General features: G+C 44.5%; 1 protein-coding gene across 1 annotated transcript; it reads left to right on the top strand.

The window, feature by feature from the left end:
* The first annotated feature begins 15,570 nt into the window (after positions 1-15,570).
* Positions 15,571-19,462, top strand: LOC114699467 (putative endogenous retrovirus group FC1 Env polyprotein). Its single transcript, XM_028878535.2, has 2 exons — positions 15,571-15,751; positions 18,366-19,462. Exon 2 carries the CDS (start codon positions 18,678-18,680, stop codon positions 19,263-19,265), a length of 588 nt encoding a protein of 195 aa, XP_028734368.1. The 5' UTR covers positions 15,571-15,751; positions 18,366-18,677; the 3' UTR covers positions 19,266-19,462.
* Positions 19,463-21,305: the final 1,843 nt, after the last annotated feature.

Raw genomic sequence — 21,305 nt, 5'->3', positions numbered from 1 at the left:
TTATTAAACCGATCACAGTGACATATATTCACACAGTGTTAAAGGAATACTCCACACCTTTGTCTGTGTATTAATGCTATTAATAACTGTTCTAATAAACTCTTATTCTCAAGTAATCCATCTTGGTGTCCTCTCTAACACCCTTCCCCCATCCAAACCTAACCTTTGTCTGGATCCTTCAATTGTTTCATTGATTACTTCCCCAGTGTTTGCTTTAAAGTATCTATTTTGATTGTTTTGAAACATTTTGGTTTGATTGATTGTCTTTAGTTTTGTTTGCTTTTAGACCTTTAGAGATGTTTTGGTTTCTGTTTCAGCCTTGCAGAAGCGATCCATCTTGAAGAATGGTTGATGAATTTCCCCATCTGTTGGAAGGCAGCTCTACCCTACCAGCTTACACATTATCCTGGGTTCCTTTACTTCTGTTTGTTTGTTTGTTTTTATAGGTTTATCTATCCTCTGTTTCTGGGTCAGCTGGCCGTATGTGGCTTTGTGGGGACATCATAAAGGGATAATCCCTTAGATGTTCCACATCAGTCTCTTGCCTCCAAGAGAGCCCGAAGATACAGTGGAGAATGCTTTCCCCAGAGTAGACACAGGGACAACTGCTTCTGTACTTTTTCTTCCTCTAAAGTCTTAATATTCTTTGCTTCCTTCTTTCCAGTCTCGACTTCAGGACCCTGAGGCTTAGACAGCAGAACCCTGTCACCTTCCTCCCTTATGATGGGACTTTTTAGGTCTGAATAGATTATTTTAAACCATATATTCTTGCTTTGTGAAGGGTTAAAAACCAGCTATTAAATGTATCTTTGTCTTTACACTTTGCACTGGACATAGCACTTCTGACCCAAAGGCCTCTGAGGATGCCCAGAGGAGAAAGCAGCCAGCTGAATCAATTGGAAGTGACCAAATTCTGGGTAAATTACTGTATGGTACAGGCCAGCATTGCCAGATCTAGGGAGGAAACTGTATCCCAGACTGACACTGGGCCAGCACAGGACGGCTGATCTAAGAATCTCTGCTTATTTTATTACTTTCCTCTTCTTGTAGACACACAGCAAGCATATGAAATATCACTTAGCTTCAAAAAATTAAAAGAAGGGCTGGGCAGTGGTGGTGCACGCCTTTAATCCCAGCACTTGGGAGGCAGAGCCAGGCAGATCTCTGTGAGTTCGAGGCCAGACTGGTCTATAGAGTGAGATCCAGGACAGGCACCAAAACTACATAGAGAAACCCTGTTTCGAAAAAAAAAATTTGAAAGAATAAAAGCTTTGGATTAAAGTAACATTTAAAAAACCATTTTCCAAGGCCAGCCTGGTCTACAGACCGAGATCCAGGACAGGCACCAAAGCTACACAGAGAAACCCTTTCTTGGAAAAACAAAATAAAACAAAAACAAAAACATTTTCATTGGTAAAGATATCTTTCTGCTAACTACATTCTTTTCTTTTTGTTTTGTTTTGGGTTTTTTGGTTTTATTTTCTCGAGACAGGATTTCTCTGTGTAGCTCTGGCTGTTCTGGAACTGCTCTGGCCTCAAACTCAGAAATCTACCTGTCTCAGGGATTAAAGTTATGTATCACCACACCTGCCAGGTGGTGGTGGCGCATGGCTTTAATTCCAGCACTCGAGAGGTAGAAGTAGGCAAATCTCTGTGAGTTCAAGGCAAGCCTGGTCTACAGTGCAAGTTCCAGGATGGCCAGAGCTGCACAGAGAAACCCTGTCTTGAAAAAACAAAATAGTAAAGTGTTATCTTGATTCTATTAAGTGTTTCTTAAAACCTTAAAATGTTACTTATTTATATCATATAACATTCATTAGAGTCATAAGATAAAGATTCCATTTAAGCTATAATTTAGTGTTTTATTCATGGATTTTGGTAAGGATTTCCTTCCAGGAGAAGTTGTAAATTTAAAAAATTATTTTAAATTGTATTTCATTTATATAATAGTCATAGATAATATAAAAATCATACGTTGTCTTTCTCAAAATACGCTTAATGTAGAAATGTTGCCAGTTGTTTATTAAGGCTGGGCTACATGTAAAATAATGGATATGCATGTTTGCTAAAGATCTTCATGTTGTTTCCCTTCACAGTGAGGATTATAGATAGGAAATAGAATCCTAACAAACAACAATATTCAAAATGCCGGCCTTTAAAAGTCTATTTTTATGTGTGATTATGTGTCTACACACTGTCTATAAGTGCCTATGTTTAGAGTGCCATTTACTTGGTACAAAATCGACTGGCAAGTGAGGGCTCATGTAAACTACAGCTTCCTTTTGACTCAGAGTAAACCTAAACTTTTAAGGGAAAAAGTCTCAGTTCCAGAGGCCCCACCATACTGAGTGTGTCCTCATGTCCCAGTGCTGGTTAAAGGGACAGAACAATGGCAAAGGAGAGGTGGCTGATGGTCCTAGGTCTTTCTTTGCAGGAAGTAACATGTGCTTTTGAAATTTTAATTGAAGGGATATTTTGAAAAGACAGTGTATACATAATGACACAGTTCTGATCAAGGTGTTATCTCCTTGATCCTTGTCTTGATTCTGGGTCTACAGCACAGTCCCAATGGCTTGAGGGAGAAATTAATTTTAAGAGATGATTGCTCCTGCTCCAGGTGCAGTTTTTCCCATTGGATAATTGCCCTTCTCTGAGATGCTCAGCTCTTCATCCTGAGGATTAAGAGGATCACGTGTCTCTGTGCTTTTAGATATATTTTGTATATATGTGTATGTGTATATAATTATAAGCAATTTAAGGATTTTTTCAGTTTTTTTTTTAAGCAACTACTGCCTCTACCGTCAGTTCTCTCCTTCTGTCTTGTGGGTCTCGGAGCTTGAACTCAGGTCATTAGACTTGGTGGCAGTATCTTTTCACACTGACCCATCTCATCAGTCCTGTGTTAGTAGGATTCTCTAGCTTCACTGAACTTACAGAATGAATCCTATATCTATATATGTAGATATATACATATATCTACACACACACACACACACACACACACACACACACATATACATATATATGGGAATTTATTGGAATGACTTACAGGCTGCAGGCCAGCTGATACAACAATGGCTAGCTGTGAATGGAAAGTCTAAGAATCTAGTAGTTGCTCTTTCCTACAAGGCTGGATGTCTCAGCTGGTCTTCTGTATATACTTGAATCCCTAAGAAGTAGGCTCCAGTGCCAGTGAATGAATAGATGTGCTAGAAAGGCAAGAGCAAGCAGGCAAAGAGAGAGCTTCCTTCTTCTATGTCCTTATATAGGCCTCTAGCAGAAGGCATGGTCCATATTAAAGGTATGTCTTCCCACCTCAAGATCTGAATTAAAGGCCTGTGTCTTCTAGCCTTAAGATCCAGATCAAAGGTATATCTTCCTACCTCAAGGGTCCAGACTAAAAGTGGATTCACCCACTTCAAATCAAGCAGAAAATTTCTCACAAGTATGCCCTCCATTTCTGGATTTTTAGTTTTTTCCAGATATAGTCAAGGTGACAACCAAGAATAGCTATTACAAGTCCCAAGCACTAACATTTATTAAGTTAATATTTAAGGTGTTCCATAGTACAATTATCTGTGATTAAATAATTGTTTAAACAATATCTGTATCTTGCTAATAGGAAGGAAAAGGACAATAATACAGTGACTCCTAGAATCGATTTTATTTTTATAACCATTCAAGTAAGAAGTAAGATTTGATTATGCTTAAAGACTCATAAAATTCTGATTTCTAATTGGCCTAACCTTGTTTTAATCACTGTTATTGAGATTTGGTATGTAAAAAGGCAATCCTACTAAAAGAGAGTTTAAAGAAATACTGTATTATTTAGTTTTTTTTTTTTCTCTAGTCTGGCTTTTCACTTACCTTTCTGTAGGGAGGGGAGGAAGCCCCGAGTGAATGAAGTCCTGAGTGAATAAATGCTTTGACATGAGTATTTCCTATTGAGGACTCCGAGACAGATTGGTCCATGGCAAAGCCCTTACACATGTGGGCCGGGCTGGTGTCAGTGAGCATCAGTGACTGATGAGTGTGTGCAAAGACCAGCAACTATGGCTTCCTCCCTCGAGATGTTTCCTGCCTGAGACTGCTCATTGGCAGAGACCTCCTATCAAGACTAGTCAACCCCGCCCCCTGTGCTGTACATAATAAACATACGGACGGTCAGGTTATGGCAGTTGGAGAACCCCATCTGATCTCGGCTTCGTTGTCTGTGTCTGTCCTTTCTTCTTTCCCTCACCACCCATTGCTAGGGTTCTGGGACCCAAGCCTTGAGGGTTGTGGCTCCTTTCCAAACTAAAATCTGGTATAATACCAACAATATAACTGATCAAGTCAGCACCCGCAGATAAGAGGTATGCCAATTTAGATATTGAAAGTCAATTGTTCCTAGAATTAGAGTCAGCTATTCCACATGAGGTTATGGTGATGGAATCAAACCAACAAGGAAAAAAAACCACTAAAATTAAAAGATAATAGATTTATTTAAAGATACCACAAATAAAAGATCATCCATACCGATCACTGCAAATATGGGGGGAAACAGAAGTCAATCTAGGTTTTTTTAATGTGTAAATTTTGTTTATTTAAAATGTCTGTTTCCTTTGTATGCTACCTTTACTCTGTGAAGGCAGACAGTGTTCTTGATTATTTCAATTTTTAATATTAAAAACTCTCAACATATGTCGCATGTTATGTCAAAGACAGAGAATTAAAGCATCAGATCTTGATCACAATGTCTAGTAGAGTTTAGTGCTGTGACCCAGGAGTGTTTGTCTTTATGGCTTTACTAACTATTCCTCTCTCCTGAAGACTGCTGTCTACCTACTCTTCAGCCTTATCTACTTCACATCCTAGGAATGAGCCTTCCTAGTACAATAGGCCTTCTACTAATGTGTGGCTCCTACATGCACAGAATGTGACTCTTGGCCAACAGGAGGAACTCTGTCACAGGTCTCAGAGATAAGCAAGGCTGATTAACTGATTGGAGTTTGAGTGATGTGGAGACGTTGGAATGTTACAGGTCCAGACTCAATTATAATTTATCTTGGGCTATCTTTAGTCCCTAGATAGACACTCCTTACCACCTCTACATTGGACCTAACATCATGTGACTAACAGATGAAAACCTTTTGGAACATATTAACAAGACCACAGTTTCTACAAACCAAAAGGCTAAGAGTGTCATCTGAGGCCACAGCCAAGAATCTCCTCTACACTATAACCATCCACTTAATATTTCCACCAATGTATTTGAAAAGTACCTTGATGATGACTCTCTTTGTTCTGGTACTGTAAAACTTCATGAGGCTACTTCTATATTGGAACATGGAATTGGGAGTTACCTAAATTTGTGTTGCATTTGACTCCAAGTAAACCCTCTTGTTATGGAATATTTTACATAACAAGATGTGTTACATTTGTTTATGCCGTGGAACAGATTTTTTAATGGTGCATAGATGTATTGCATTCTTTTATGTTGCATTTGTTTAAGTCTGTGAAGCTGTGTTACTTTGCCTGTCTAAAACACCTGGTGGTCTAATAAAGAGCTGAATGGCTGATAGCTGGGCAGAGAAAAAGATAAGTGGGGCTGACATGCAGAGAGAACAAATAGAAGGAGAAATCTTGGAGGAGAGGATCAAGGAATGAGAAAAAGAGGAGAGGAAGACTCCAGGGGCCAGCCACACAGCCACACAGCCAGCCAGGGAGTAAGAAGTAAAGAAAGGTATATAGACTAGAGAAAGATAAAAGCCCAGAGGCAAAAGGTAGATGGAATAATTTAAGAAAAGCTGGTTAGAAACAAGCCAAGCTAAGACCAGGCATTTATAACTAAGAAAAAGCCTCCATGTATTTATTTGAGAGCTGGTTGGAGGGACCTCCAAAAGAGTCAAAGAGTAGAAACAACCAACTACACCCTCCAACTACACCCTCGCTCATGCTCTTTAAGACGAGGGCTGTGCTTGTGCATCACCAACACAAACCTGGAACTACTGGAAGACAGGATCAGAAGCCTTCCCTACCCTTCTGTGTTATGGAAAACAAAGGAGGATTGCTGTAAGGCCCCTTTCTTATCCGTGTGACTTAGTGACGACCCATGGACATCCCGTCGCTTTCCTAAACTAGGCCAGAAAGTCTCTGCAAATTTTCATCCTTGGCCTCTCACCAGTGTTCTCCATCAGAACACAACCCTAGTTCACCAAACTGTCTTCTGAAGTCTGACCTGTACCCATCCTGAGCCAGCATGTGAGAGTCCTCACTGTCCCTCCAAGAATAGGCTGTGACCTTTCTAATTACACATTGTTCCTTCTACCTTTTAGCCTCGCTTGCTTCTCCCTGTTCAAAAACAAAAATCAAAAAGCAATGTCTTCCCCTAAACTCTTGAGACAATTTTCCCCAAAGTTGCCCAGAGGCCTTGAATTTGGGTCCTCTCCCTCCACAGTTGCTGCAGTCACAGGGCTGTATCACACTCCGCTTGACTTTCAGAACTTATGGCCAGAGTTCATGGAATACAGCCACTCCACCTTTGCAACAACCTTTGACTCCGGTGTCTTCTAACTGACCCAGGTTTAATCTGTCTGTCTACTGTCTGTCTGTCTGTCTGTCTGTCTATCTGTCCGTCCGTCCGTCCATCCATCCATCCATCCATCCATCCATCCATCCATCCATCTATCTATCTATCTATCTATCTATCTATCTATCTATCTATCTATCTATCATCTATCATCTATCTATGTATCTGTCATGTATGTATGTATGTATGTATGTATGTATGTATCTGTTTATCATCCATCCATCTCTCCCTCATCTGTCTATCTATCTATCTATCTATCTATCTATCTATCTATCTATCTATCTCTCATCTATGTATCTGTCATGTATCTATGAACATATGTATGTATCTATTTATCATCCTTCCATCTCTCCATCATCTATCTATCTATTTATCTATCTATCTATCTATCTATCTATCTATCTATCTATCTATCTTTTTTGATGCCACATGGATAATGAAGCATGGGAAGCAAAAGCTGAAGCCCCCAACCCACTCTACTCCCAGGTCACCACTTAGCTGAAAGTAAGGCACCTCAGTGGAGGGACCCCAGCAGCAAAGGGCCAGGAAGGAGGAGACACTGGACTTGTGGAATGAATGACATATTAGGCTAAGAACAGGTTACCATCGGAGGAAACTCGACCACCACGAGGAAGGAAGACTATAAGGAACAGAGGGTGAAGAAGGTCCATTCCAAAGCCACTTAGATAAGAACGACGTTTTTATTATTTTTAAGCTAGATGAGTAGAGGAAATGGTTTACTAGGACAGTGGCTTTCTTTTTTCAAAACTCAGGTAGGATTTCCTTGCTTTGTCAGTTTTGTGAGAGAGTATCCTCTGATGTGTGTGCTTTTCTTTCAAGCTTGAGCTGTTCAGGGAACTGAAGAGGCTCTGGTGTTGTCTGGCATTCCATGGAGAGCTGGATTCTGGCTGTCTGAAAAGCCCAATGGTGCGCTTGAAGGCGTGCTATTAAAAGGCTTAAAGCTTTCTACCCATCAAGAGAAAAACAGGCTGATAGTTATACTTATTAAGGATAATTGCATCATTTTTACTTGGCATAAATTGGTCAAACAGGTAATTTAACTTGGCAGACATCAAAATTGCATTTAAACATCAGGGGAGGGAGACAGCACACAGAGGTGAGGGTTGAATGGGCTCAAAGACGTTCTGAGCACCTCTGGAAGACTGGGAAATGGTTCCTGTCATTTCCTACATCCTCCCCGGCTGTGCTTCAGCTCTATCCGAAAACATGGGCCTTTGAGAGAGCAGCGACTTTGTTTCCACCCAGGTTTAGTTACAGACACTTTTTTGGTCTCTGGATGAGACGGGGTCTTGTCTGGTACCCATTATGTTGTCTGTTGTTTCTTCTGGAAAAGTTTCCTAGCAACTGGGTTGAAGCAAAGTCAAGAATCACAGTTCTTGTGGCTGAAAGTTGTTCAAGTTGAGAGAGAAAGCCAAGGCTTGAACACTTTGCCAGCTTCAACATTTTGGGTGTCCATTTGACAAGTCAAGCTCCACTTGAACTTGGGCGAGGAGAGTAGGGTAGGGATCAAAGGGGGGGTGTGCAAGCATGGTGTGAGCCTTAAGGCAGAAGTGCCTGCTCACAAGGGCCTTGTGAGCCAGTTGTTAAAACTGCAGGAATTGTGCAGGACAGTTAATATATCGGCATCTTGAAATTGGCCCGGATGGGAATATTTATAGCACGGAGATGTACACGTGCTAAAATCCTCCGTGGAAATCAGATTTTTAAAAGGTGTTGAGCATTTGTTGGCTTGTTCCTTCCTGCCTGGAGTACAATGTTCGGCCACATCGACTGTGGAGAGGTGCAAGGATGAACTCTTTGCAGCTGTCTCTTGGTTTTAACCTACTCAGTCATCGTCATCATGCAGTTTTCACTGTAGTTTTCAGAAGTTTGAGCTGGAAAATGTGGCAGATGGGTAGGGTTTACAGGTAGCCTGACTTTCCAGGCAGAGAAGAGGGAGAGAAAAGACACCCCCTCCCCTATGACTGGGGAGTATCAAGGACAGGAATAACCTTTCCTGGTGTTCCCAGGACTCAGAGACAAGGGAGAAGAGGGCCATGGGTGCCTTACTTCCAAGTGTGTCTCTCCTGATTGAATGGGACCCACCAAACTCAGGCAAGTCACATCAAACTTATTTATGCCACTATGGAAATAAGCAGGGGGCATTAACCTCTAATGCTAAATTCAATTTAGTTTCAGGACATGGACCTGAGTTGTGTCCTGTTAACTGAATCCTAGGATTAGACTTTAGTTTCTGTTCTATGCTAGTGTCCTAGCTAGTTTTAACTGTCAACTTAACACTGCTCAGAGTTCCTTCAGAAAGGAATCTCAGTTGAGGGATTTCACAGATAGATTGGCCGGTGCCAATGTCTATGGGGTATTGTCTTGATGGTTAAGTTGATATGGGAAGGCCCAGCCCACTGCAGGTGACACCATTCCCTGGGCAGGTGGTCTTAGGTTCTATAAGAAAGCTCAGGACGAACCTGTAATCCATCAAACAACATTCCTCCATGGTTTCTGCTTTGCGTTCCTGCCCTGCCTTCTCTCATCACGGAAAGTAACCTATGAGCTGAAATAAACCCTTTCTACCCTTACATTCCTTTTGATCAGAGTGTTTTATCATGGAACCGAAGGAAACTAGACAAGTGAGTGAGGCATGGTCATGACGATGAACCATTCTTGAATCATTCTACCAGACATCCTTCGTGTAGGAAGGCGGACTGATGTCACTTCACCTACAACTGCAGCAGCAAAGATAACGACAATTAACATTCACTAGGTGCTTGCTGTGGGGCAGGCACTGTACGTTTATGTCCAAAGCCATGAAGTATCTCCTAATGTGAACGCAGAACAGATGAACAGCAAAGGCATGGGGAGGTTACACAACTCAGCCGAAGACATGTAAGGCTGGTAAGTGGGGTGTAAATCCGAAGCTAGATGTCTCTAACTCCTTGACAGTTACCACAGAGACATTCCTAAGGCCTTTAGAAATCCACTAAGCACAGCATCAAGAGAAAACCTTTTGTTCATGGTTTGGGTTTGAGCTGTCTATAGTGTGAATTTTAAGCAAATTAATTAGATGGAGAAGGTTATGTACCCACAGAGAGCCCACCATAAAATCTTTGCCACTTCCTCTATTCTCTTAACATAAATTGAGGTTGGGTACCATCACCCTCATATGAAAGCATGAGGCAGAATCTGGGAAACCTTTAGCTAATTACTCAAGGTCACTCAGCCATTTGGGGCAGCAGGGCATGTGCCCTTTCACTGTGTCCCTTCTGTGTTAATTGCCAACCTTCTCTGCAGACTCACTTGATGAAAGTTAGTGATGGTGTTTCCTTTCAACCCACTTTGGAGTATGTTGGCACCAATCACTTCAGAAGACATAACACCTTCCCCCAGGGAACAGCTGTTCCATTATCCACAGAGAAGAGTGGGAACTGGTCTCGCAGCTGCTGTTTATATCTATCCCCGTGTGTATAGTCTTATCAGAAACCCCATGCTATCGGCTCCACCTTGCAAGTTGAAGCAAACACCATTTTTTTTTTCTTTGTGAAAAATAGGGTTGCCCTCATATTTGACAAGCAATCACAATTCATCTTATTTTTCCCAACAGCGTGGGCAGATGGATTACTTCCAAACATGCAAAAGAAAGGAGAGCTAGCAACTTAATGTCAGATCTGTTATAAGCAAAGTCAGTGAGGATGTGTAGAAGTCAGTGGTACATGGGTTCCCAGTGCTTAGAAGCCTGTTCTAGTTAGAGTTACTATTGCTATGGTGAAACACCGTGACCAAAGGCAAGTTGGGGAGGAAAGGGTTTATTTGACTTATGCCTTAACATCACTGTTCATCATCCAAGGAAGTCAGGATAGAACAAACAGGGCAGGATCCTGGAGGCAGGAGCTGATGCAGAGACCATGGAGGGTGCTGCTTACTGGCTTGCTCAGCCTGCTTTCTAAAGAACCCAGGACCACCAGCCCAGGGGTGGCACCACCCACAGTGGGCTGAGCCCTCCCCCATCAATCACTGATTAAGCAAATGCTCTATAGACTTGCCTATGGCAGGGTCATCTGGAGGCATTTTCTCAATTGAAGTTCCCTCCTCTCAGGTGACTACAGCTTGTGTCAAGCTGACATAAAACTCACCAAGCACAGATGGTGTGTCAGACCATGGGGCTGTGAGAGGGCCCAAGGAAAGCAAAAGAGATAAGAAGCAAGGTCCCAGAACTAACAGGGACAGGCTTATCTGCAAAACTTAGGTAACTTTCCAATGTTGTTTACGTAAAAACGGGGACCACATTCTGTCTTGGTGTCCCTAACAGGTTCTCAGTGGCAGCTTTGTCCCCGACTCTTTGCTTCTCTCTCCTTTTGAAGAAGCACATTCTTTTTTTTTTTTTTTTTGGTTTTTCAAGACAGGGTTTCTCTGGGTAGCTTTGCGCCTTTCCTGGGACTCACTTGGTAGTCCAGGCTGGCCTCGAACTCACAGAGATCTGCCTGGCTCCGCCTCCCGAGTGCTGGGATTAAAGGCGTGCGCCACCACCGCCCGGCGGTGAAGAAGCACATTCTTGGCAGGAGGACTCCTGTGGAGCATCACTTTGGCAGCCAGTTGCTCCCGGGGATCTTCAGCTAGGAACAGCTGGGTGGTAGTGGGGGGGGCGGGGGAGTGTTGTAGGAATCAACTAAGCAGACACAAAGGTCACATAACATCTGGCAAGAGTCTCAGATAAAAGGCCGACACTGAGGCTGCAGAGATGGCTCTTCAGTTGAGAACACTTGTTGCTTTTGCAGAGGACCCGGGTTCAGTTCCCAGCTCACAACCATCTGTAGCTCCGGTTCCAGTGAGTCCAATGCCTTCTTCTGACCTCTATGGGCACCAGACATGCGCATAGTGCACATACGTACTCACAGAGAAATACTCATACACATAAGATAAAGTAAATACAAAAAATAAGAGATAAATACAAGGATGACACAGGTATCTTATCAGTCGGAAATCCCATGTTTTGTATGTTTTGAAACCAGGTATTGTGATTCCTCTAGCTTTGATCACTTTACACAGGATCTCATTGACTCTTGGGTTCTTTGTCATTTAAAATTATATATATATATCCATTTTCTAGAAGCATGACTGATTCCGGAAGCCCCGGGGAATTTTGACTTAGGATAGAGGTGGTGGCTGCTGCTTTGCCTCTCTCCACCCCCATCCTGTGGGTCCAATGGCCCCAACTGTTTGCTGGGTGGAGTGGGGATCACCCACCCTCACCCCATCCTGGGGTTCCACATTGTTAAAGCAGCTTTGCTCCAGAAGCATCTGGTAATTAATCTGTCACCCCGTCACCATGGCAACAAATTTATATATCTCAAATGCCATGAGCCCAGGGGCCAGGATTTAAAAACTGCTTTACCCAGTGCCCTAGCTAGAGATTAGCAGCAGATTATGTTGTAGAACAGAGGGCAGGCTGCTTGGGTCCAGGGCAAAGAAGCCTTAGGAAGCTAATGTCTATTTCTCCTTTAGAAGGGGCTGAGATACTATTAAGGAGTTGAGAACCAACAGACCCCTTTGGGGCTCATGAGACATGTTATGACCTCTGAGAAACACTAAAAGAATCCTTCTCCTCCTCTCCCTCTTCCCATCCCCCCAAGAGCATAAAGGGTAACAGTGGCGATCCACCCCACATGGCTACCGGTGACATTCTCTCTCATACCCACACTTGTGATACTTTTATGCTAGAGCTGGGCTGCGAATTCATGTCCAGCATTGTCAGAATGACGAGAGAGAGAGAGAGAGAGAGAGAGAGAGAGAGAGAGAGAGAGAGAGAGAGAGAGAGAGAGAGGATGATAGTACCATTGGTCAGGAAAAGGGGGAACCAGAGAAGTGTCAGAAAAAGAAACCAGAGAGGAAGAGGAACACAAAATGTGATGGCTGAAAACACCACAGAGGAAAGCTTGCAGAGGAGGGTATTCAACCACGAGGAATGTGTGGGGCATGGTGGGACATGTTGGCTGGCAGGCAAGGGGGCACATGGCACGCTTAACTTGTGTCTCTCTGTCTCTCTCTCTGCTCTCTCTCTCTCTGTCTCTCCATGTGTGTCTGTCTGTAAGTAAGAAATGGACAGCCCTTGGGACTTGAGGTCAAGGATTAGCATTGTTTTAAGGTGGGGAAGAAGTTTGCATGCCTGAGACAGAGCTTGTCTATAGGAAGAGGTTGCTACAGGAAAGAGTCTGCCGAGGTGGCAGGTGGTGCAGGCTCAAGGCAGACTGCCATCCTCGGTATCTGGCCAACATTGGGGTGGTATACAACCTGTGGAGGTGAAAAGCACGGCTGGGAGCACTGAAAACGACGCCCAGTGGGGCCACCAGTTCTCAGCTGGCATACTTCCCTGCAGCCTCAGCCCCTTCGTCCTGGTTGACTCTGGGCAGATGCCATCATGCTCTTAGGAGCCGCTCTTCACCTTCTATACCGTGTCCTCCCTCAGAACGTGCTGCCCCCAAGAGGACCTGTTCACTTTGTCACCCCATCACAGCGCCTCTGCTCCTGCCCAAAAAAAAGTGCAAATCCTGCCGTGCTGAAGATGTTGTATTTGAAAGCGTCACTAAAGAGGTGTCAGGACTGAGGTCAGAAGGACAATTCAAATATTAGGCAAAAGGGTTTTGGTTTTTTACAGGGAAGAGTGAACCATTACTGCTAGGAAGAACTGGGAGAGGAAGGGGTGGGGATGGTGATGGAGGCCGTTAGGGGGGAGGTATTCCTCTTGGGCTCTTAATTTCATTAATAATAGAATTTAGACAGGCTTGGAAAGCAGCAGACTTGGAAGGAAGCTTGTGGACAATTTCATTAGTGATTAAGGGAAAAGTAGCACAGGCAAGCCATAAATCTCAGCAATTGTTAAGGGGGAGTGTGATAGAAAGCAGGCAGGGTGAGTAACGTTGGAGGTGGAGGAGCGGCTACCAGGCGCGAAGGGGAGGGAGGCTCTGAGAAACAGAGTGAGGAGGCCCTCAGTATTTGGCAAAGCATGCCCAGGCTTCAGCCAGTATCTGAAAGAAAAGAGAAAAAATAAAGAGGTTAAGTAGTAGACGTTCAGGCTGAGAGCTAGCTGTGGAAGCTCTGGGGATGACCGCATGGAGGTGGGCTTCCAGGAAGAGCAAGGACATTATCTTATTAAGGGATAATTATTCCTCCCTCTTCTTAGCATGGTTTTCAATCAATCACTTCTCAAGGGTTGGTCTCTTAGCCAGGTGATTGACAAGCCCAGACAGATTAACTCTTCAGGGAAAAGACAATATAAGTCATGTTCTAATCTTTGGAGCAGATCAGAATGTCAAGTCTCCACCTAGGTCCAGAGATAGATTCCATTCTTTTTACAGGGAAGAAATAACTTGCCTTTAATGGGCCTCTATAGGGCCCCGATAGCCTTAATGGCTTCTAAGACTATTGTAACATTCCTACCTCAAGGATTAAGACTCTAAAATCATTCAGGAGATGGGCTGAAACTGGGCAATGGGGAATCCATATAACTCACCCCCATCATGTAAACTTAGAAGAGCACTTCCAAAGTTGTCCAGAAGGTCTTAGTGTCTGAACTAGAGTTTGGGTCACACTTTGTATACAACCTCCAGGCAGGCTAGCTCATTTATGAGAAGCCAGTAAGGAATCCCAGCCCTCCTCTGACTTGCCTGCCCTCAGGCCAGGATACAACCAAGGATGTTACAAGAGTTGGAATTGTTCTTGTTCTGAGTCCTTGCCCCTGACTCTTCCTAACCAGTCCCTATCTCCTGTTCTCATCAGCATGACCTGCAGTGTCTGAGTAAGCCGCATCTTAGGGTACCCTTTCATAAGGGGGATGGTGTGCTTCTCCTGTTGAAGGTAGACCAAATCTCAGAGACTTGTTGGGGGAGGTGAGAACCTTAAATGAAGTCTGGCTAACAAGAATCATGTTCTGAATGATCAAAGAGACAAACAGCTCCAGAAATCATTTATTTCGGCTCTTTTTCTTTCTTTTTTCTTTTCAGACAGTCTTGCTATATAGCTCAGGCTAACCTTGAATTTATAATCCTCCTGCCTCAGACTCTGGAGTGCAGGGATTCCAGGTGTGAGGCACCACACCTAGGTTAATAAATCATCATTTATGAGGTTACAAATGGGAACTTGGTGGTCATTTTGGCCTTGTCTAGATGACAAGAGGAGAGCTGGAATCTTATCCAAGTCACAGGAACAGAGGAGTCCTTTGTAGTAAGTCGTTTCTCAAGCACAAAGGGGCAGAGTGTGGGATGTGGTTTCTTAACCATTGCTATTCTCAAGGCCACAAGGCACAGGAAAGATTTAGCATACCCACCCGCCAATTTCACAGTCCCTTCTGTTACAGCAGCAGATCCTGCTATTTCCAGCAGTAACTTTGAGGGATGGGTCTTTAACAGACCTTACTATGTGATTGATGTGAGGTGCCGGCAGCCTGATGGTCAACACTATGCTTAGAATTAAGAAATCAGGGCCGGGCGGTGGTGGCGCATGCCTTTAATCCCAGCACTCGGGAGGCAGAGCCAGGCGGATCTCTGTGAGTTCGAGGCCAGCCTGGGCTACCAAGTAAGCTCCAGGAAAGGCGCAAAGCTACGCAGAGAAACCCTGTCTCGACAAACAAACAAACAAACAAAAAAGAATTAAGAAATCTGTGTGCAATTGCTCTAGCTTGTCAGCTTTTTGTAAACTGTACCCTGTCAGCTAACTTGCCCAAGACGGATGACTTCTTGGAATATTTGGGCTAGTCTTAAAAACTGCCTAGTCTTATAAAAATGTTTAACTGCCTCTACTGTCCTTACAAGATAATGGGTCACAAGGCAAACTGCCGGTTCTGCTTCTGTATGAAAATGCTTGCTTGCTCAAGATAACTGAGGCATCTGCAAGACATCTGTCACCAAAGTTAAGCTGTGCCTGCACGTAGGCAGGATGTGTGTTCACTTGACCCCAACACTGCAACCTTGTGGTTTTTGCCTTTATAAACCCCAGAGTAACCATTGGAGTCAACAGTCTTCACTGCCTAGATCTCACCGAGGAGTCTTCGGACCCTGAAGATCTCTGGTGGACCGGGAGGTGAGAGATTCAGATAAACCCAGCATTTGGAGGGAGCCATTGACAGATTCTCAACACCTGGATTGTCAAAAAGAGGCATCTGAAACCCTCAGAGAGGTAACCTTCTGTTTGTAGCACTCATCTGTCTGTGAGACTCCTGGGAAAGCTGGTCGCAGCATCGATTCCAAGCCAGGAGGAACCACTGGGACACTTTTGTTCCCGTTGTTCGGTTCTGGGAGTTTTCCAGAAGCAGGGGTTGGTCACCAAGTTGGAGAATACTGTCTGTCTGTTTTGTGTTGTGTGGATTGCTTTTTGGGTCATTTCTCATTCTTGAAGAAATTGAAAAGATCAGACATAAAGTCTTCTCCCCAAAAGACCCCCTTAGATCTGATGAAGTCTCATTTTAAGGACTTGCAGAGAAAAGCCAAGGAGTCTGGAGAACAGGTCCATATAGGAAAACTAACGGCCTTTTGTTTCCTTGATTGGCCTTCATTTCAGGTAGGCTGGCCCGGTGAAGGCTCCTTCAACTTTTCTCTTATTTACAGAGTGTAACATGTGGTCTTTAGTAAACCAGGACACTTAGGAGGTTCCTGGTAGAGGAATCTCCATCCCGGATGAGAAAGTACCAGCCAAATCTTCCCTTTAAAGGCACCATTTTTGTTTCAGAAGAAATCAAGAAGACCGAGGGGCAGGACAAATTTCAGCCTCCAGTCCCACCAGCCCCACCAGAAGAAAGGATGTGCCCCTACCCTGCAGGCCTGGGGCACTAGGCAGGGAGAGGAATCTGTGGCCAGAGGCACTCATGAGTCCTGCTCACACCTGGAGTGGGTCCTCTTACCAACCGGTCTGCCCATCATTCACTGTGTCTGACTCTGGCCTCCGGTCCCTCTGCGACTGTCTCTCAGGCACCTCATCTCTGCCTACTCTCACTGAGGAGGTTGTGATAGTCCTCATTTTCTCCCCCTCAGGGACACATCCTGTAGCCCTAGGTTGCCCAATGCAGGACATTCACTTGTGCTGCCCCCCACCCCACCCCACCCCACACACTTCTCCCAGATCTCCACCTCTAGCTATCCTCCCCTTTAGAGAAACCCCAACATGGGGAGCCATGCAGGATGAGGGAGGTGGGAGGGACCATCGGTCAGTTCCGGTCTGTGTTCTCTTCTCTACTAGCGATCTGTGTAACCAGAAGCTCCAAAATCTCCCTTTCTCAAAAAAACCCCAAAGCTTAATCTCTCTACTAGAAATGGTGTTTTACACACACTGACTGACTTGAGCAGACTGTCAGTAGCTACTTCAAACCCTCTTCACCACAGAGAAGAAGGAATCTGATGAGAAACTCAAAAGCAGGTCTTGGGAAATGATGGGTGATGGACTGCTGATCTGGTGACAATGTGAAGAAGTCTTTCCTTCCTGACAGCCAGATTGGGATCCAAATTCCCACGAAGATAGGGAGTCTTTTAACCTCTTTCACCAGACTCTGTTGGGGGGGAGCATCTCTGGGCCGAAGCTAAGTGCCCCCCAAATTTGTCTAAGGTAGGTCAGATAACTCAGGGTTCCGATGATTGGTCATCTGCTTCTCTGGAGCGCCTCCTAGATGTTTATCGATTGACTGGGAAGTCCCAGAAAACCAGAGAGCTATCAATACAGCTTATGTTTCTCAATTAGCACCAGACATTGGGAGAAAGACTCAGAAAATCGAGGCCTCTGAAGGAGGCAAGGTACTGACTGTCAGAGCTGGGTGAGATCGCCTCCCAGGTATACAACAACAGGGATACCCTGGAGGACAGGCAGACTAAGCAATTAGCTAAGATTATGGTGGCAGTTTACCAGGGAGCAGAACTTCAGCATCCAAGGTTTATGAAAGAAGGACAAAGGCCAAGGGGAGCAGATGATGGGAGAGGCGCTCCCTTAAGGAAAGAGAAACCGGCCATTGGAAAGGCAAGTGCCCCCAAAGGAATGAATGCTCTCACTGGAAAGAAGCCAGCCACTGGAGAAACGAATGTCTAAACCAAAAGCAAAGGTCTGCATTTATGCTCCAGTTAGACACAGACTGACAGGGTCTGGGCTTAGCCACCCCTCCCCCAGAGCCCGGAATTACTCTGAAAGTGTGTGCGTGTGTGTTGGGGGGCAATTTCCTTGTGGATATGGGAGCCACTTCCTTGGTTTTAAAGCAGGCAGGTGGGCCAGTGAATAAGAAACTAACTGTAGCACAAGAAGCTACTGGTTCACAAATCTGTTCTTGGACCCCCAAAGAACTGTGGGCCTAGGAAAGGGGACTCTGAGGCACTCTTTCCTAGCCATGCCCGAGTGTCTGTACCTCTGTTGGCATGTGACCTGCTCCACAAACTAAGGGCAGAAACACATTTTGAAAAGGATCAGATAATGCCTAGGTTTGGATTGCCATTGTTCATAGGGTCGATAGTAGACCTGCCTTTATATCCAGGGTTACTGAGTGCATTTCTGCTGTTCTGGGACCAATTGGAAATTGCATTGTGCTTACCATCCTCAAAGTTCAGGACAAATAGAGAGGCCAAATCGGACCTTGACTAAATTAACTTTGGAGACTGGCCAAAGATAGGTGGGGTTCCTTCCCTTTTCCATTCTTAGGGATCCAAGCACTCCTTATGGAAAAGGTTTAACTCCATTTGAAATCCTCTTTGGGAGACCTCCTCCCATCCTCCCTCATATGGAACTAGCCACTGAAATTCCTAACCATCAACTGTTTCAGTCTGTACAGGCTCTGCAGCTGACTCCGGGCACTGTGGCCTCCTCGCTTCAGGCTGCTTTCTGAAGTCCACCACCTCATCCACACCGCTTCCAGCCAGGAGAGAAGGTGTGGATCAAGAGACACTGAGCTGAGGCACTGGGACCCCACTGGAAGCCACCACACCTCGTCATCCTGATCATCTCCACTGTGTCCAGCATCCCACACGTGGCTACATCACTCTCAGGTCACGTGTGCCACTGGGAACGACAGCCTAGCTAAAGAAAAGCAGATTGTCATCAAGACCTGCGAAGATCCACTAAAGATAAGCGTGACATGGGGTTTAATTTAGTGCTGTTGTTTTGTCTGACTATATTCCCTTCTGTTCTTTCTGGGAACCCAAATGGGAAACGCCCAGCTCCCCGGGCTCCTGTACTAACCAAACCAGCCCCTAAGGCATGGAAGTTCCATGTAATTGCCCTGGAAAATCACAACAAGACCATAGGTTCTACCTTCTGTCCAGTCACAGGATGTGCAAGTGCTATAAGCCTCACTTTTGATATAAGGGACACCTGCCAAGGGAAATGTATAAATGACTTCTACAATGCTATGTCCTCTCCTATATATGTCTGTTTTATGTATGAGCAAACTCGGCCCGACTGTAAGGACCCAAATTATGGAGGATGTCCACACTGGAGCTGCAAATATCATAGTACTTGGACCAGATGGGGAGGAGAAAATCCATCCAAACTCACCTCAGTTGATTGGCATACTAAGGTCAACTACTTAATCCCTGACCCTTGGGATATTAGATGGAAAAAAGGGGTTGTGGGTTTTGTCTATAGACATAATGAGAAGGATTCAGCCTTTGATGGGAAGACTAAGATATTCATCTATAGAGCTTTAGCCGAGTTCACACCTTAGAATTCCTTTATTTGAATGCTGTAACGGAACCAGCTGCTATACCTGCCCTGGCCCTGTTGGTGGGGTTCACCAGCTGACATCACTTCCCGTCACCACCACCTTTCTCTCTCTCCTTAGCCCTACTCCTCTGGCCTCCTTTGAACCCCTTATGACAATTTTAATACCACATACTTGCTCATGAAGGTTGCTAATCCAAATGTTATGTCTGATTGTTGGTTCTTTATCTTCCCAAGCCCTCACACTATGTAGGATTCTCTATATATCAGAACCCCATTTCAATCACTCCCTTTGCCAACTGTCCACGGGAGTCTTTCCACTTGACCATCAAATTTCTCTTTTTAAATTTATTTTTATGTATGAGTGTTCTGTCTGCATGTATAACTTTATGCCAGAAAAGGGCATCAGATCCCACTATAGACGGTTGTGAGCCACCATGTGATGTGGTTGCTGGGAATTGAACTCAAGACCTCTGGAAGAGAAGCCCTTGCTCTTAACCACTGAGCCATCTCTCCAGCTCTGACCATCAACTCTCCAGCCCCAACCATCAAATATCTTAACCCAGACTGAATTCAAGGTGAGGGGAACCATTCTGATTCAAAGAGCTATAATATGTTCAAATCCCCCTTTAAGAATAAATGCAGATTCATCATAAATATCTCTCGGCTTTTGGCAACCACATTGCCAGGTGCTCATTCCTTCCTTCACCACCTGGCAGAAATGGTTTGCCTCATCCGGACTGATGGATTACACCCATGCATGCTTGCCTATCTGGCATATGCGTCAAGCCCCCAAATTCTTTATCTTGGTGTCTCTGTTCCCCAGAATGTATATTTAGGATGATCCAGCAGAGACAGAGCACTTATATTCACAGACTCTTCCAGTCCCCCTGTGCAGGGAAAAAACCCAACCAAACAACCAAACAACCAAACAAACAAACAACCAACCAACCAACCAATGTGTGACTCCCCTCCTCATACCTCTCAAACTTTGCTACAGCAGAAGCTGCTCCTGGCATCACAGGAACAGCGATGGCTGACATTAACTTCAAAAATATAGGATGTCAAATATCCCAAGATCTATCCATATTAGAAAAAAAAATCTATTGCTAAGCTAGAAAAACAAGTGAATTTATTAGCTGAGGTGGTTCTACAGCACAGGACCCGCTCTATGCAGAGCAAGGAGGTTATTGCATGGTTTTAGGGGAGAATTGTTATTCCTATGCAAATGATTTGGGAATCATTAGAGATAACCCAGCTCTGCTCCAGAAAAACCTGGCAGAAAGGGAGAAGGCCCTAAAGGGGGGGGTACGGGGGGACAAATGGCTCCCATTCTCATTCTCAGGTTTCTCCTGGCTAGCAACTCTGCTGTCACCATTACAGGGCCCTCAGCCCCCCTGCTCCTGCTGGTTACTCTTGGTCCCTGCAACATCAATGCCTTAACCAGATAAATAAATTCACACTTGGGTGCTACCATACTAACGGCTATTAGGTCCCAGTATAAACAGGCACCCACCACAGAGTCAAGGATTTCACCCAGGACACAACTCAAAGGGAGAATGTGATGATTAACATTGTGTTTAAAACTCAGAAACCACCATGCAACTGCTCTAGCTCATAAACATTTTGTAAACTGTACCCTGTTGTGGTGGTATTCTAATTGTACTGAAATGTGATTTTGATTGTATGTTAATAAATAAATAAAGTTGCCCAGGGGTCAGAGCTATTAGAGCCATAGCAAGAGTGTGGTGGTGGTGGTGGTGGTGGTGGTGGTGGTGGTGGTGGTGGTGGCACACGCCTTTAATCCCAGCACTTGGTAGAAGAGCTAGGTAGATCTCTGTGTGTTTAGGGATACAGCCAGCACTGGAGACATACACCTTTAAGACCTAGGGGGCTGTACATACAGACAGTGACGAGGCAGTCACGTGTTTGGGTTTACAACCAATGAGAAGGCAGAACAAAAGACTATGAAAAGACTTACACACACAGGAAATAGCTCTCTTGTGGGAAGCTAGGAGCACGCAGGAGGAAGGGTAAGATTTTA

This window comes from Peromyscus leucopus, chromosome 4, assembly GCF_004664715.2.
Source record: "Peromyscus leucopus breed LL Stock chromosome 4, UCI_PerLeu_2.1, whole genome shotgun sequence".
Taxonomy (NCBI): domain Eukaryota; kingdom Metazoa; phylum Chordata; class Mammalia; order Rodentia; family Cricetidae; genus Peromyscus; species Peromyscus leucopus.
The sequence above is the reverse complement of the archived record's forward strand: the minus strand, read 5'-3'. Positions and strand labels throughout refer to the sequence as shown.